Here is a 17,402-nt window from a genome sequence, read left to right as displayed (position 1 = left end):
GAGGCGGAGGAGGGGCCTCGGGAGGGGGAGGGGCTTCGAGGAGAGGGGCGGAGTGGGGGCGGGGCCGTGAGTCACCTGGAAAGGGAGGCTCCCGGTGGGGGGGGCTGGACTCAGGTCACCTGAGGGCGGGGGAGGGCTCCCGGAGCGCGTGGTGGGGGTGCGGGGGACTATGACCGACACCTGAGGGGCCGGTCCTGCACCGAGGGTTAGGCCTCTCCCTCCTGGGGGTCAGATGCACGTGCCCCCAGACCTGGGCCGCGCGGCTCAAACGCGAGGCCCGCGATCGGGGGTGAGCAGAGTCCGCACGGGACCAAGGGGGACCTCCCTGGACCCCGAGACCCCCGCCTCGCCCTGCCGCCCACAACCGTCCGTCTGGGACAGGGGCCGTCGGCCTAGGTTGTCCCAATTCTAAGACGAGATGCTTTAGAAGCCACCCTGGGACTGACAAGGTCGAGAGCAGACCTTCCCTAGTTGCCACCCCGAGTGCTGTGTTGTTTTTGTCCAGAGAATATGTATAAAGTAGGTACTTTGTACTGGACAAAAGTGGGGTGTTTACCTGCTCCCTTACCTGTCTCAGGTGTGCGCCTCGTTGGGGCCCGTCCCTGCCCTGGGAGGCGGGGCCAAGCGGAGAGTGCCCTTCCTGTTCCTGGGTAGGTGTCCGCAGCTCGAGGGGCGCCGGAGAGGACCAGGCTCCGGGGTCACAAGTGAGTATAGGTGCCAACGCCACTGAGCCTCACCCAGAATCGGGGTCACCTCCACCCCCTTCCCCTTTGAAAAAGTTTTGCTGGAGAGGGTAACTGGCTGGCGAAGGAGGGCGAGAAATGAGGGTGTCTTTGAGATTTGCTGTCGTCATCCCGCAGGCTGTCAAAGATTAACCAGCTCTCTGGACTCGACCACGGTCGTTTCCGTTCACAGAAAAGCTCTAACGTTTAATTTTAACTATTGCAATTCATTTTATGTTATTTGTAATTATCTAATGTTTGAAAAGCCACTTATTAGTTACTGCCTTTTCCGTTCCAATTTGTTTCAATAAATGACACTCGAGCTGTGTCAGGGTGGTGTGGGTGTGCTGTGCGCTTGACTCATGGGGGCAGGAGGCCGGGAAGATGCGCGCTGGGTGGTTCTCCTGAAGTGTGCCAGGCCCTCCACACACTCACCTGGCCCTCCCTGTGGCCAGCCACGCTGTTTGAGGAACCACTTGGAGTAAACAGGTCTCTGAGAGAAGAAGAGGTGGGTGGGGTGGCCGTTCTGGCCCTGGGAGCACAGGACATCTGTGGATCTCCTTGCTGCAGTGGATCTTTCATACTGAAACAAGTTAGGAAAGTGCAATGAACTGATGAGTGACCACAAAGAAAGGAGATGTACCTGCTGGCCAGAAACGTATCCTTTTCACTTCATTTCAACAAATGTTTCCAACTCTGCCAGGGCTGAGTTGGAAAGAATGACACAGACAGGGCCCCCTGCCTCCCAGGGAGTCAGAATCTGATGGGTCCAGAAAGTTCTACCCGTAGAAGAGAAGATTTTCAGGTTTTCTTCTGCTTACAGAACATGCCTCTCCTGCATTCTTGTTCTCAGGAATGTTTTTATTGAGATGTGGGAGATGCCTAATTAATAATAAGTTAGAAGATCTGTATACCTGCACTCCAGAGAAATGACAGGTCTCCCAGGAGCCCTTTACTTCCTTGTGTGGGCCTGCTCTTGGAATACCTGTGCAGTGCCTGACTGCTGAAGTGTTTGCAAATTACTATGTTGGAGGTTAGAATAATCAAAATAAATTATAACTTCCATCCTGTTCATCTTGTTTAAATTAAGGAAAATTGGCTGTTTGGTTTGCTAATGTTCTATTTAAACAAAGTTTCTGTAAAATGAGAAAATACTAACCTTCATCTTCTGTAAGATTAAAAAATAATAGTAACAAGTCTTTGCTCATCAAGAGTGATTTGAGGCTTTTATTCCACCTAAAAAGTAGGATGTGGTGCCTCATAGGTCAGAGGGAAATCTGGCTGTCCTGCTTTACTGACTGCCTGTCACAAGTCCTTCTACCTGTTGCCTTGTTTGCAAGTGTGTCATGGTAACACATGATCCTATGCAATTTAAAACCTAAGCACACTGAATTTTCTGTTTTCTTTGGAAGAGTTCATTTTTTATACCAAATGATCAGACTAGAGTGGCATGTGTAGTCTGCTGTGAGCCAGGATCCCTCTTTAGTTTGAGAAAAGATAAAGTGAGTCTAGGTCAAGGGTCTCCTTATGCTGAAAGCTAAGTTCTCACCACTCCCTACTCGCTGTCCCACATCTGCAGCCTGGGGTCAGGGGGAGGAGAAAAGAAGCACAGAATACACTAATGTTTGGGGTTTAAATGGCCAATTTGATTTAAAGTTTGGACTATGAAGGCTGCTGATGTGACCAGAGAGACCAGTTTTGATTTCTGGAACTGACAAGTTCTGTCCCCTTGAGTCAAAGGAAGTAGTTAAACCAAGGCCACAGAAAGATAAGAATCCACTTAAGAAACAATGTCTGTAGTTGTCGGGCAGTGGTGTTCAAGACAGTAATGTTCTAATAAAGCTTCTGAGCTAAGGGCAATATGTCAAAGCCGCCTAAAAAAATTACATAGATGTATGAAGTTTCTTCTACTTTGACTAAGATTTAATCTATCTATTCTATATATTTCCTTAGCAGCATTCTAGTTCTTTTGATTTTGGTTAGGGTTTTATCAATTCAGTGAATTAACCTTTATTTCATGTAAGTTATAAGGCTTAATAATTTGGTTAATATCTAATTAATGGACATTTGGAAAACCATTTCTAAACTTCTAAACTTTTCCTGTAGGTACCTCTCTCATAGCTGAGCATCCACTGAGGAAAATATTACTGCTTGTTGATATGAAGGAAAGTTTGGGAAGCCCTGGCCTTGAGTAATGGGGTGCAGGGTGCTTAATCCATGGTCAGTTTCTCTCCCCAGGTGGCAAGTTTGCCCCAGCGACCCAGCCCCTAGTTTATTGCCCATGGTCAATATGTAAATTATTTCCACAGCTTAAGCTCCTTTCAAGCTTTTGAGGTTTCCAAAGTAAAAATTTTCTTCCCAGTATTTTTGAAATAAAATTGTCTTAGTATGGACATTTTCAAATGCTTTTATCACTTTTTAAAGAAAAATTTAAGCTAAGTTTCTTAGCTTGAGGTTTGGCAACCTTTCATCTCAGGAGGAAACTCAAATATCTTTAGAGAATTTGCTTTGCCTTGTCATTCAAGAGACTCAAGACTTTTATCTGAATGTTCAGATGCCAACCATGATTTAAAATTTAAAAGGCTTCTTTAGTAATGACCTGTATCTTCATAACTTCGGTGATATAATGATGCCAACATTCTGACCAGACCATGCTCTCTATATCTCTTATGGCACAGCCGAGGAAAAGAGCCAGGATTTGATGCTGAGGACAGGAACTGAGGCTTATGTCTAAATTGTTATTATTTGTTGGTTCTAACAGAGAAATTCACTATACATGACTATGACCAAGCAATAGGATTTTATCAGAAATTTAATAAAATCTGCACTATTAAAACAAATTATCTAGAGTCTTGTATAGTTCAGCTGAACACGAAGGCATCCTGACCCTGAGCAGGCTTGTGAACCCCCAGTGCACAGGGCTTAGGGACCCCACTTTGTGGGGCACAGGCACTGTAGGCTGTATCTGAATTCCCAAGTCCAATAGCCCCCTTCTCGTGTCTACAAAAAAGGCTGCGACCTTTCCCCACAGCAGAATGTTTGCAATAGCAGCTCTCAACTGTGGAATTTGCTTATTTGACTGGTTCAATTCTGCTTGCTTGATAGGCTTCACAGCAGAAAGTCTTCTGGGGGTAAGATTTATGTACTATTTACTAAGTTTTAGTTGCATGTGTCAGAAACTCTGATCCAAATTGGCTTTAGCAGAAAGGGAAAGTGTGCTGGTCCAAGTCACTGGGCAGTCCGGAGCTGCTGTGGCTTCAGCTGTTGCCTAGTCCTGGGTTCCAGCATGGCCAGCAGAGGCCCAGATTCTCTCCGCAGCTCTTGTCCAATGCCCTTCTGCGTGGCTGTGCTCTCAGGCTCTCCCCTTGTGGTGACAAAATCTTGTAGCAAGTCCAAACGGAAGTGCCTGGGAGAGAGGAGTTCTGGCAGCGCCACACCAGCACTTGGTGAGATGCTGACGGGTCAGCTTTGGTTTGAAGCTCGGCTGTGGTACAAGATTTGTTCTGATTTGCACACTTGGGTCACCTGCCCCATTCCAGAGGCAGCATCAATGAAAGAGGCAAACTGTGCTGGTTCTGAAACAAGACAGAGATATTCAGGAGGAGCAGGAATACATCTCTGCCACAGTGTGCTAATCCAATTCAGGAAGTTGAATTGAGCATCTAGACATATGCGCAAGGCACTGCAGGGCACAGAGATCAGGAAAACGTCCTGCTTCTGGCCTGTAAGTGTTGTAGTTTAGTGGTGCAAAAAGAAAAAGTTGAGAACACAAAGGAAGTAGGAAGAAGAGACAGTTGGGTGGATGTGAGCCTCAAATCACAAACTCAAGTGCCAAAAATGTGAACATGTATCATGAGCCCTCGTTTTCTATCAAATTTGTCTCTCTTCATTCTCTCTGGAGGCAGTCATGTTTCAGGGTGATGCCAGGTCTAGCATCATCTGTGCCAGAAGCCAGATCTAGCACTGCCCACTCAGATTTGCTTTTGGTCTTCAGGTACCACTAATCCTGGAGATGCTGCTAAGCTGCCGCTTGCTGCATTCACAAGGCTCTGACAGTCCAGGCTGATAAGAGGACAGCGCAGTTTCCTCCTGTGGGCAGAACTGCTGGCCCTCCTGTGCCTCCTGGGCTGACAGGAACTCTGTGGGGTGAGCCGTGTTGGCACTGGGCATGCACATGGCTGTAGCGCTGGTCTCATGGCAATCAGACCTCCTTGGGTTTCCTTCTCTGTTTTCACCCTCCCTTTCTTTAGAGGACCTGGAAAGGACTACTTTAGGGTGCTGCACCATCAACTTGTCCCTTGCTTCCCTCTGGTCCTCCTCTCTTGCAAGTTCTGGGAAATATTATAACGTCTGAGAGGCAGAGAAATTTTTATTACTCAGCACATTTTCTTCTAAATGAACTCTGTCTAGTCCTCACAGGGATTTGACCTCTAATTCCCAAAAGCCACACAAATACTTTATTCATTTAACACATGTATATTGGGCACTTACCTCTATGTCGTTATGGCATGAGCTGGAGATATTACAGTAAATAAAATAAAATAGTTGAGGTACTTGCCCCTGGTGCTTCCCTTGTTGTGAAGGAGATGTACAGGAAAGACTAAGAGAGATGATTGATAGATGATTGGTAGATGATTGGTAGATGATTGATAGATGATAGATAGATGATACATGATACATGATACATGATAGATATAGATGATGGATATAGATGATGATAGATAGGCAGACGGACAGATGGACATTGCCGATACAGACAGGGTCATATAATTGATTGGCAGATAGGATAGTACAGATGCAGACAGGTATATGGTGACAGACAGAGTCAGGATATCAGCCGCGGTGCAGACTAAATATGATGGAAAACCTTTGAGGGATGTAAGCGATGGGGTACTGTTACCTCAGCTCTTACGTAAGTGGAGCATTTCTATGGAGAAATGACCATAGGGCTTCAAGACTAGAAACGGAGAAAGCAGTCAGGAGACTTTGGATAGACAGCACAAGAACTGGTCATCTTTGGGCCAGGCTGCAGGTGGGGAGGAGAGAGAGAGCAGGGCGTGGGGGGCAAGAGAACCCTGCAGGGGGCGGAGAAGGGGTCTGGCCTGTGCCCCTCCCTTTTTCCAGCAGGTGGATCAGGGCCGCACCTGCAGGCTGGCTGGCTGCCAGGTCCTTGTGAGAACACTGAGACCAGGGGCGCCGGCTGGTCCCTGCGAGCCCATGCCGGGAAGGGACAGTGCCTGAGGCCGCAGAGGCAGGAGGCCGCCTTGTAGACCCACCGCTGTAATCCCGCTCAAACGCAGGCCCCTGATTCAAAGGCGGATGCAGAATGGTTTCACTTAGAAGCAGCATTTTAAATCGGTCTTGAAGAATGAGTTGTATTTCAAGAGGTCAGAGGTTGGCAGTGTTTTTCCTTAAAGGGCCAGATGGTACATATATTAGGCTTTGCAGGCCAAGAAACAAAATTTGAGGATATGTGTAGACAAAACAGAAAACAACAACCACAGTTTTTTTAGTTGATAAAACTTAAATATAATAATAATTGAGAACTTCTTTTTTTTTGTAATACAAGTCTTGTGATGAGACAAATGTGATTATATGGGAGAACATTTTGCTACTTGAGGTTCAAAGTTCCTGTTTCTTATCATTAAAATATATCACAAATGTTCAGCTATTAATGGTGGTCTATGATGTGATCTTACTGGTTACATCTTTGAAAATGTGTTTTCACACAAAATATTATCATTCTTTTGATTTAGTTTGTTTAGCCATTAAAAATGTAAAAACTGGTCTTACCTCCCAGGCCATAGGTGAATAGGTGGTAGCTGGACTTGGCCCAGGGCCAGTCGGCCAACCCCTGGGGGAGTCCCTTATCAATTTACTGCCCCTCACCTCCCAGGGTGCCCCTTCAGTGTGGGCTCTGAGATCAGCAGCAGCATTCCTTAAAGTGTTACTCCTTTCAAGCGGGCACAGTGATGAGCTTCCTCAGTAGTGGGTGTGGGAGAAACATTGCAAGAGGGACAGGCAGGGGTCAGCCATGTGGTCTCGCCACATGGACACGGGTGGAGCCCACCCAGCCTCAGACCCAGGAGAGGCCCCTCTACTCAGAAACCAGAGCTCCACAGCTCCTGCCAGCACCCAGACTCCAACCACAGGCCCATGCCACCAGCTGCTGACTGCCTACACCCCAGAGTGTGGCCCACCAGCCCCTGAGCAGGTCCAGCCTGGGGGAACATGGCCCTCCACCACCCTCTCCAAGGACTGTGCACCTCTTCCAAACCGCCCTTGCTGAGGGCTCACTCAGCCTTGGGTGCTGTCTAGAACAAATAATTTTCACAGCAGACTACCCTAACAACCTGCTGTTCCCATTATACCTCCTGTGTGGACCCAGGCTGTACACCTGCTCTAGGTTAGCATAATGAGGGCACCCAGAGGAGAGCACAGGAAGGACCCTAGAACATTGAATTGTTTTTAAGGTGTACACTAATAGGAGTCATTGGTATAGAGAAGGTACATCTTTTTAAATGTTTTACCATTTAATAGAAAGGCAAAACCACTGCTTTGCTTTTTTAAGAAGGACTTGCAAATAGTGTATTATGAATACTATGTAATCAAAGAGATAAGAATGTTAACATATATATGATCATATTTTTAAGTGTTTTTACCCATGTTTCCATCCCTCCAAACTAATTAAGTGATTAGAATATATATAAAACAAGTCAAATCTAGTCTTTAAGTCAGAAAATGAAAATTGCAGATACTTCTCCACCATCTTTCTTCTTTAGAGATCAGAAATAATTTTTAAAATGTAATAATTAGGGGGTGCCTGCATGACTCAGTCGGTGAAGCATCTGCCTTCAGCTCAGGTCATGGTCTCAGGGTCCTGGGATCGAGCCCTGCATCGGGCTCCCTGCTCAGTGGGGCGCCTGCTTCTCCCTCTCCCTCTGCTGCTCCCCTGGCTTGTGCTCTCTCTCTGTCAAATAAATAAATAAAATCTTTTTTAAAAATAAATAAAATGCAATAATTAGGGTAATATTACCTGCAGTAAAAAGCCTCAAAATCTCAATCACTTAACACAATAAGAATTACTTCTCCTTCATATACTATATAGTCCAGTGTAGGTGTTGGGTAGTGGGCGGCTTTCCCCAGGTGGTGATCCAGGGATATTCTCTCCATCCCTCCTGGGGCTGTGATGGCGACAGGTGGAGAAAATGTCATTTTCAACTGTCCTGTCAGCTTCTCTGGGCAGCTGCCCCCAGGGACGGTGCTGCACGGTAACCTGGAAGCACACGTATGGGTGGGCAACTAGCTGTCCCAGCCGCACAACCTATAAAGTAAACCCTCTGCGTGCAATTCATTCATCCTGTGAAGGGTAAGTCATGGTGCCTCATCTTAGGTAGCAACAGAAATTAAGAACTCAAATGCCTCATGTAGTTATAATGGAAATTACAATCAGTGCATGTACCTTATGAGCAGACAGATTTGTGTTAGTCAGTTTCCCAGTTATGCTCCTGTTTGCTGACTCACACCTCCTCTTCTCCTTAGCAGCCAAAGTGGAATCGAAGCCCCTCCTATCTCAGCATATGCTCACTGATCATGGCTTCTAAAATCTATCAATTGTACCAATGCTGTACTGGAAATTTGGAAAATTGGAAATGCTCCTTACCATATATGTATTTTCTGGATCATGGGGAATAACAAAACACAATGTCATTAGTGTGTCCCCTAGAGTCATGGCTAAAAACTTCCTCCATAAAATGTACTTTAAAAGCCCAAATGTCTTTATAACTATGGAAATTGGAATTTTTCTGGTTTGTATTTTTTCTGAGACCTTCTAAATCCAAACTGTATAATCAAAGCATTAATAACAGGACAAATTTAAAGGTTACTAGTAAATCGACATAATTTTGAATGGCTGTCTTAGGATTCCTTCCCTATATAAAAATTACATGCTTCTGAAAATGTTTCTGGTTCATCTCTGTGCTTAAAAGAAACCATTACCAGTAAAAGGAGCAGTATGAAGAGAGTATCAGGCTTTCAGTATCTCAGTACCATCATCAAGATGGGATAGTTTCATTTTTGAATAACTACATGACTGAAAAGATGAGGAGTAACTTTATATTAGCTCCTAAAAATTCAAATTCCAGAAGTATCTATGTTATACAAATGCATCCCATAACAACTAAGTATTTAGTGTGCAGCCTCTCACCCAATCCCTGTCCTTCGAATTTTGTTTGTGCCTATTTGTGTGTATGTGTGCGGGACAGGGGGAGGCTGTGTGTGTGCACAGGAATGTGTAAAAGGTAAGCACACAGTTTTTACTTTTCCACGCCTCTTCTTGCAACGAATGTTGCTGGCCCTGAGAGGTCAGATTTGAAATGATAGACAACTTACAGAGTCATTATCCATAATATAAATTTTTACAGCAGGGGTCATAAGGTGCCACTAATATATTAAATATTTAATTACATAATATTCAAGTTATGCTGAACAATCTTTGTTATATAATATTTCAGACACACAAGGGACTACTGAGGATAACATAATTTACATGCACAGCCCACTACCTATCCTAAGAAAAGTACAAACCTCAAGTAAGCCCCCTGTAGAAGCCTTCCCCAGGACCACCCCACCCCCAAATCAAATATCATTGCACTTTGATTATATAGATTTATATTTTATATATAAATTTTACACATAAATATTATATGTATTTTGTTATAGATAAATTTTATATTTTATATATGAGTTTTATAAAATATATACATACCTGCTTTTGTTCATGCCTTAAAACATTGACATGAATGTAGGATACTCCATATATCTTTATGCAACTTATTTTTCCTTTCTATGTTATTCCCATTTTCCCACGTTGGTGTGTGTGTATCGAGTTTGTTTGAGGTTAGAGAATACAGTTTTAATGCTACACCAAACCGTATTTATTCATCCTCTTCTTGAGGAAAATTTGTTTCCTTCTTTGAATGTGTTTATTTGTATGTGTTCTTACTGGTTTGCTGTTAGGAACACTGCCTCAGTGACCATTCTACGCACATTGTGTTGGTTTCCAGCGCTGTCAACACATTGCCACAAAGTGGCTGGCCCGTAAGAACAGAAATTTATTCAAGGTGTCAGCAGGGCCACGCTCCCTTCCCAAGCTTGTGGGGGACCCTTCTCCTGGACTCTCTGAGCTTCTGGGGGTGGCAGATGCTCCTTGGCTTGTGGCCACATTGTCTTCCCTCCTTTGTGTCTTCTTATTGAATCCTAAATGAAGGAAATTCATCATCAGATTTGGGGTCCACCCACCCAGGTAGCCAAGGATGATCTCACCTTTAATCCTTAATTACATCTGCAAGGACCCTTTTTCCACATAAGGTCCCATTCTCAGGGGCCAGGTGGACGAGAATTTGGGGGCCAGCACTCAACTCACCAAGGCCTCAGTGAGCACACCTGTGGACCTTTACCTGCGATTTCACCTAGGAGTAAGATAGGTGGGTTGTAGGCACTGCTCGTGTCTGCCTGTCCTTGCTAGGGCCCTCCACTGACTTCTGCCCCTCCAAAAGACAGGAGACGCCCCTTTATACCACAACCTGCGCTCGCACTGGCAGGCCTTCACATGCCCGTCAACCCAAGGGATGAGAAATGGGGACTCTCTGGCCTTACTTTGCACGTCCAACTTTTCAGGTGGTTACCAGCCACAGAGTTTTCGTCTTCTGTGAATTAACTAATTGAACACTTTGCACAGTTTTCTGTTGTGCCTCTTGTATTTTTATTGATTTTTAAAGATCTCTCTGTATTCTGAACCCTAGATCTCTGCCATTTATGCATATGACAAATATCTTCCAGGCTGTCACTTATATTCTTATTTTCAAATGTATGTTGATACAACTTTTTCTTGACTTTAATGTAGATGAATATATCTGTAGTTTCCTGTAATTGTTGTGCATTGTTTAGGGCATTCCTTCATTGCCCAGATAATAAAGATATTTTCTATTACTTTTATTCTAAAAGTACTAAATTTTGCCTTTAGTATTAAGGCATTCAGTTATTGAAATTTTTTGTGTATGATGTGGTATTATAATCTAATTTTATTTTGTTTTTATTTGAACGACCAGTTGTCCCAGAATAATTTATTAAACTACCATGTCATCTCTGCCATATATTTTTAAATATGTGAATGCACATATGAATATATTTTTCTTGCTTTTGTCATGAAGGTGACATTTTTAATTAAGTGCTGTGGATTATTCAATAAATCATGTTGTGTATGTAAAAAATACTAGGTTCTTCATATCCTATACCAATATAAGTTTGAGATGGGCCAAATAGTTAATGTAAAATATAAGCTCTGGAAGAGAATATAGAATAGTGGCTGTTTTCATTTAGTTTTTGTTTGTTTGTTTTTTTAATCAAAGCCTTTAGTCACAGTAATAGAAAGATGAAACAGTAGAAAGCCCAGAGAAATGTTGCCATATAAATAAAAGCAAATGCTGAAAAATTATAATTTTTTTTTTTAAAAAGCAAGCAGAGACATAGACTTGCAACATGATTAAAATCATAGACATAAGGAGTATGGCACCAGAAAAACAGACAAAGAATGTGAACAGAAAATATGCAAAACAGGAAATGTAATCAAACAAAAGAAAAATTCACTGGTATTCAGATAAATTCAAATAAAATTTGTCATCCTGTTTTTCTGATGTACGGACTTTGCTTTTCCCAATGTCACCCGTAACAGTGGAATTTTTTATGGTAATACCCAGTGTTCTAAATGTGGGTAGTATTTTGGGGTGCCTGGGTGGTTCAGTCAGTTAAACTTGGGTAGTATTTTTAGGAGACAATTTGGTAATATAATAAACAAATTTTGGGTTTTTTTGATTTATCAATTCCAACTCTTAAGACTCTATCCAAAGATGATTGCCAGCCAACAGTCATATCTATAAAAGCTGAAAATGGAAATAATCTACATATTTAGCAATAGGGATCAATCGCATACACTAAAATGCAGACAGTAGTATTGGTGGATATTAATAGGGGTGGCTTTTTTCTTCAATATTTACATATGTATACTTTTTCCTCTTTGTTTACAGTATGCTTATGCCATAATTTCTGATCATTTAAAAATATAGACTTTTTTGTCATATTTGGGCCTTTTGCACTATGAATTTGAAAAGCAATTCTCACATAATTTCTGGTTCTTTTATGGTTTGATTTTTGGCATTTCAAATTGTTGATGAATTTGGAGTTTATCCCTGTGTAACATGAAGCGGTGGATGAATTTTTTCCTCAAAGATCACTATTTATTGTGTAATACAGCTTTTCTACAATGGCTTAAGGTGCTATCTTTATTATATACTAAATTATTTTGTGTATTTGAGTCAATATCTGAATTTTCTATTTTGTAAAATTGGATTTTCTACCTATAGTCACATCTACTATCAAGTATGGAGGCTTTATAGCATGTTGTGGCTTCTGGAAGAGCTTGTCCCCCTCATTCTTCTTTTACCTACTTTTTCCCTATATTTTCTTGCTTGTTTATTTTTCTATATGAACTTGTGAATCATTTTGTTTGATTAGAGATACTTGTAAAACTTAAAAGAGAAGATGAACTTGATTTCATTAAGACAAAAGTAGAAAAACCATCGTAAGGGGCGCCTGGGTGGCTCAGTGCGTTAAGTTTCTGCCTTTGGCTCAGGTCATGATCTCGGGGTCCTGGGATCAAGTCCCTGCATCGGGCTCCCTGCTCAGAGGGGAGTCTGCTTCTCTCTTCCCTCTGCTGCTCCCCCTACTTGTGTTCTCTCTCTGTCAAATAAATGGATGAAATCTTAAAAAAAAAAAAAATCGTAAGAAAATTCGAAAGACAAATGACAAATGGCAAATCAATATCTGTGACTTAGAAAAAGGCTAATTTCCTTACTTTATAAATTAATAAGAAACAGAGAAATACCCCCCTCATAGAACAATATGAAAGAGAAATACCCCCCTCATAGAACAATATGAAAGATTTGACAGGAATGGAAAGATATTTAACATTACTCAACAAATAAAAGCACACTGAGAGGTTCATGACAAAGAAACTTACTGCCACTTACTGTAAACCCCTAGAAACTGGGCAAAATATAGTGAGTATCTGCTCTCACATGTTGGATGCCAGGTGAGTGTGTCTAGGACCCCAGGGAAGAGGGAGAAGTGAGCTGAACCCCAAGACTGCCCATTTTCCTGCCTGAAGGCCTGTCCAGGGGCTGCAGGGCCAGGAAGTCAACCCCAGCTCCTGCTCTCACTGCATGAAAGAGACAACAGGCTTTGGGGAAGCCAGTGAAACTGGACTCTGCAAAGCAGCCTCCCTAAAGAGAGGGCTCAAGAAATCTGCAAGGGATCACAAATCATTGGACGAATGCCAAACCCTAGGTGTACAGGTGAAACTTCCAAGGTGGAGCAAAGAACCACTATGAGGAAGCCATGAGTGAATAGTTTTCAGTTCAGTGGGGGTTGGGTGGAAGTAGTTCCCACCATCCGAAGGGGAGAGAGCTCATTAAACCCCTGAGGACACTGGGAGAGAACCCAAAGAGTCACACCATAATTGTAGGGCTCACGTCAAAAATATAGGCACCGGAGCTAAACACAGAAGTAGGCCCGGGAAAGACTGAGCTGACAAGCAGGTAACTCCCTGCTACAAAGGGCGCCAACCCGAAAGAAGACAACAGAATCTAGCCACGCGTGGGGCAATATTAACCATATCTAGCATCCACTAAATTTTCCTAGAAATGGCCAGAAACAGGAAAATCTAATCTATAACTAGGAGAAAAATCTGTCAAAAACAGATCCCAAAAGGCCAGAGATGATGCAATTATCAAACTAGGATAAAAAGGCATCTTTTAAAATATGTTCAAGTATTTAAAGAACAACATAAATCGATTGAGGACAGAAATGGAAAGAACCCCCCAAAATGGCACTTTCGGAGCTGAAAACATCATCTTTGAAATGAAAAATGCGTTTGAGGGCCTGAAACAGATGTGAGGTTGAAGCCTCTTGATCTCTTTGGCTCTTCGGATTCCTTTGTCTTGTGAGAAAGGGACGACCCATCCCCACATACCTCAGGTCTGAGAGGGTTTTCTGTGCCTTTGTGGGGATAAAGTCATGCTTGCATGACTTGGGGAACACCAAAGCCAGCCTGAAAGGTAGAATGCTATACAAACACAGGGGAGTAATCACTCAGTTCCTGAGTCTCTTAGAATTTTACTAATAAGAATAATCTATACAGATAGTTCAATATTTTGACAAAAATATCCAGATATAGTAAATTTTATATTTTTTATTGTAGACAGTTGTAAGTTACATCTTTTGTTAATTCTTTAAATTTTAAAGTTTTTTAGTTAGTACTGAGGTGAGTTAAGAATTACAGAGAACAGGGGCATCTGGGTGGCTCAGTCAGTTAAGCGTCTGCCTTGCCCTTGGGTCGTAGTCCCGGGGTCCTGGGATCGAGCCCTGCATCGGGCTCCCTGCTCCGCAGGAAGCCTGCTTCTCCCTCTCCCACTCCCCCTGCTCGTTCCCTCTCTCTCTCTCTCTCTCAAATAAATAACATCTTTAAAAAAATGAATTTATCAGGAAAATAGAAATGAGACAGTAATTTGAGGATTTCCAGTTCATTTCTTTTGTCTAGAAGGATACAATTGATTAATGCTCAATTGTGCATGAGAAAAAATGAAAGTATAGTAAATTTCTAACTCATATTTACCAGATTTTTTCATTAAAATCTCCTTTTCTTAATCTTTCAGTGAATAATCCTATACCTTCCAATTTGAAATCGGAAGCAAAAAAGGCTGCTAAAATTCTAAGAGAATTCACAGAAATAACTTCCAGAAATGGACCTGATAAGATCATTCCTGGTAAAAAAAATATATACCTCTCATTTCTAAATTTGTTTTGTTGTCTAAGTTACTTGGTGTACTCCTTGAGCTCAGGCAGAGCACCCCCTGAGAGCAGCAAGCCCTCAGAGCTCCGTTATCCTCCTGGCTGATATGCCGGATGGTCTCCTGGGGCCCCCATACCTCCCTTTGCCCTCTACCTTTGTGGAGGCTCCCTTCCCTGCTTACCCTTCATAGTGCCCACCTTGGCTTTCCCCAAACTCACCTGTTATTGTCCTCCATTTCTGAGGTCTTTGCAAGCTTATCTTGCAAAATTACTAGTTAATCTCATGAACCAATTTAATTTTGGATTTTCTTTTTTGAGATAAGATTTTTACATTTTATAGTGGTTGAAGAAGACGTTAATCAATAATTCCTAACCCAGCTGTGCATCATATTCCTTGGATCATTAAAATACAGTGCCTAATTTCCCCCCCAAACCTGCTGAGTCAGACCCTTGGAGCAGAGTGGCTGGAATTCTAATGCAAGGCGGACCACAAAAGCCCTGAGTCTAGAGGTGGGCTTTTGGGAACCACTACCTGTTTGTTCCCACTCCCAGTTATTTCTATAGGGTGGTTCAAAGAGTACTCCTCCTTTCCAGGAGGCACAGATTCACATGCAAACTGGCTTGGGCACTGCTACAGACTACTTTCCCTCTTAATTAATCATGGGCGTGGGAAACTGTTCCTGCATTACAAAAACTAGTTTAACTTCTTTTTTTAAAACTAGTTTAATTTCTTAAGCCAGATTTTTAAAGTTATTTAGCAGACCTTTAAATGTTAAAAAAATTTAATTTGTTGTTATAATTATTATTATTATTTTGGTCCACTACTCCCATCAAGAAAACCGTGCTACATAGAGCCTTGCTACTCCAAGTGCAGACTCGACCAGCAGTTGGGCATCACCTGGGGGCTTGTTAGAAATGCAGTGAGGCTCCACTGAGGCCTCAGTGGTCAGAATCTGCATTTTTCACAAGATCTCCAGTGATCTGGATGCACATACCAGTTTGATAAGTACTACTTTAGGACTTGAAGAAAATTCAACCAGAAAAACTGAATTTTCAGTAGCAATATTCTGAAGCAGGAGATAGAAGACATTTCTTGATATACATATCAGCATCTGCATACACAACATCCTACTAGCCCAATTTATGGATAAATTGTATCTCCTGACATAGAAACATCTGAGTATGAATTATTTCTCATGGATTTTGTGCAGTAAAATTCCATCAGGGAATCTGTAATCAGTGCATCTATATTATAAATGAAAAGCTAATTCGCAAATTATTTAAGCATTATTGGTATTTTAGTGTCCCCAAATTTGGGTGGAAAATCTGTAAAAACAAACCTGACATTTAAAATATGCTCATCGACTTTTGCTCTATCTAAATAGAGGCAATCCTGACCGTACACACATTGAGAGTGGAGTGTGAGGGTAGAGGAAGATGTTCTGCCAAAATGTGGTTGTAAAAATAAACCTATGTAATATACAGTAGAGCTTTCAACCTCATCACAATATACTTATAACCTGTTGAAATACAAAATGAAGGCACAGCTAGTGGACTGCAATCTAAAAGCCCAACCTTGTTTTCTGTGCATCGCTTAACTACAAGTAACATCACATATGTCTGCACGCTAACTTCCTGCTCTTGGGTGAGTTATCGCTGAGAGTCTATCATTAACTAAAATTTTGAAGTGATGTGCATAATTATATCAGAAATTTAGTGTTTTTCTAGGGACTTCCAGAAAACCATTTCTGTGTGTTTGAGTACAGTGTCTGGTTTGACTTTCTTGATGGAATATTTAACAAAAGACAAGAAATCTAACAGTCTTAAAAGTGATGTTGGGGACCAAGAGTAACTTCCAATGTTCAGGCTTCCCTTGTTATTTGAAAGATATACTGTTGTGTGAATGAATCCACAGAAAAGGGAGGTGCAGTGTTTGGGGGTGGCACATATATTAGTAGCTCATTTTATGTAATGAACTTCCCCAAAATGTGAATGAACCAATATTGTATAAATTATATTCTCAGTACACTAATAGTTGTGTGTTACTTGAATACTTGAATGGATGATTTTATAAAGTTAATATTTTAAAGTGGCAAAATCCCTTGTTTTTTCTGTATTTGAATCTAATTTTCATATTCATAAAAGGTGAACTGACTATACGGCTTTAAGGTCAAAGTTCTGCTGTTTGCAGGACGCCAGTCTTTTGTCAGCTTTCTCCTTAGTACTTAGTTCCGTATGGATCTTAATCACTTTGAAAACAATAACTTGTTTTTTATGAGTTATATTCTCAGTTAATTGAAATTTCCAAATTATCTGTCCTGCTAGTAGATGTCAATAAAAAGAAAATCTCATCCACATACCTCATTTATTATAGCAGTTGCAGGGATTTTTTAGCACTTTGTATGTTATGCATAGCATTGGAAATACACCACAAAGAAGGAGGCCGAGTAGACAGCCTTGGGTCCGTGTGCTATGTCAGCGAGTTTTATTTGGCTCATACGTGCTGTTAAGACTGGAACTGAGAACCCTGCGATCCTGCCCAGCAGAGTTTTGTGTGTATTGATCTGCTTAACGCTCATCTATTCAGGCAAGTCCACTAAAAACGTTCACCTGCCCGTTGTCTTTAATTTTGCAGCCCATGTAATTGCTAAAGCCAAGGGCCTTGCGATTTTATCTGTGATAAAAGCTGGATTTCTGGTAACTGCTAGAGGAGGCAGTGGGGTCGTGTTGGCACGTCTTCCAGACGGAAGTAAGTTGCTTTTTTTCATCTTGGAA

The 17,402-nt window shown here is 42.0% G+C and overlaps 1 protein-coding gene across 8 annotated transcripts in view; it reads left to right on the top strand.

Annotated features, from left to right (window-relative positions):
* The first annotated feature begins 141 nt into the window (after window positions 1–141).
* SH3YL1 (SH3 and SYLF domain containing 1) overlaps window positions 142–17,402 on the top strand; it is a 45,521-nt gene continuing 28,260 nt past the window's right edge. For 2 of the 8 annotated variants that reach the window (XM_027622655.2, XM_027622654.2), the window contains exons 1-4: window positions 149–289; window positions 578–704; window positions 14,492–14,602; window positions 17,263–17,376. In XM_027622655.2, coding sequence (XP_027478456.2) covers window positions 233–289; window positions 578–704; window positions 14,492–14,602; window positions 17,263–17,376 — 409 coding nt within the window. In that variant the 5' untranslated portion in view covers window positions 149–232. The other 6 variants (XM_027622662.2, XM_027622661.2, XM_027622657.1 and 3 more) reach the window with 5 other exon arrangements.

The sequence above is a fragment of the Zalophus californianus genome, chromosome 8 (assembly GCF_009762305.2).
Source record: "Zalophus californianus isolate mZalCal1 chromosome 8, mZalCal1.pri.v2, whole genome shotgun sequence".
Taxonomy (NCBI): Eukaryota; Metazoa; Chordata; class Mammalia; order Carnivora; family Otariidae; genus Zalophus; species Zalophus californianus.
This window is presented reverse-complemented; position numbering and strand designations above follow the sequence as displayed.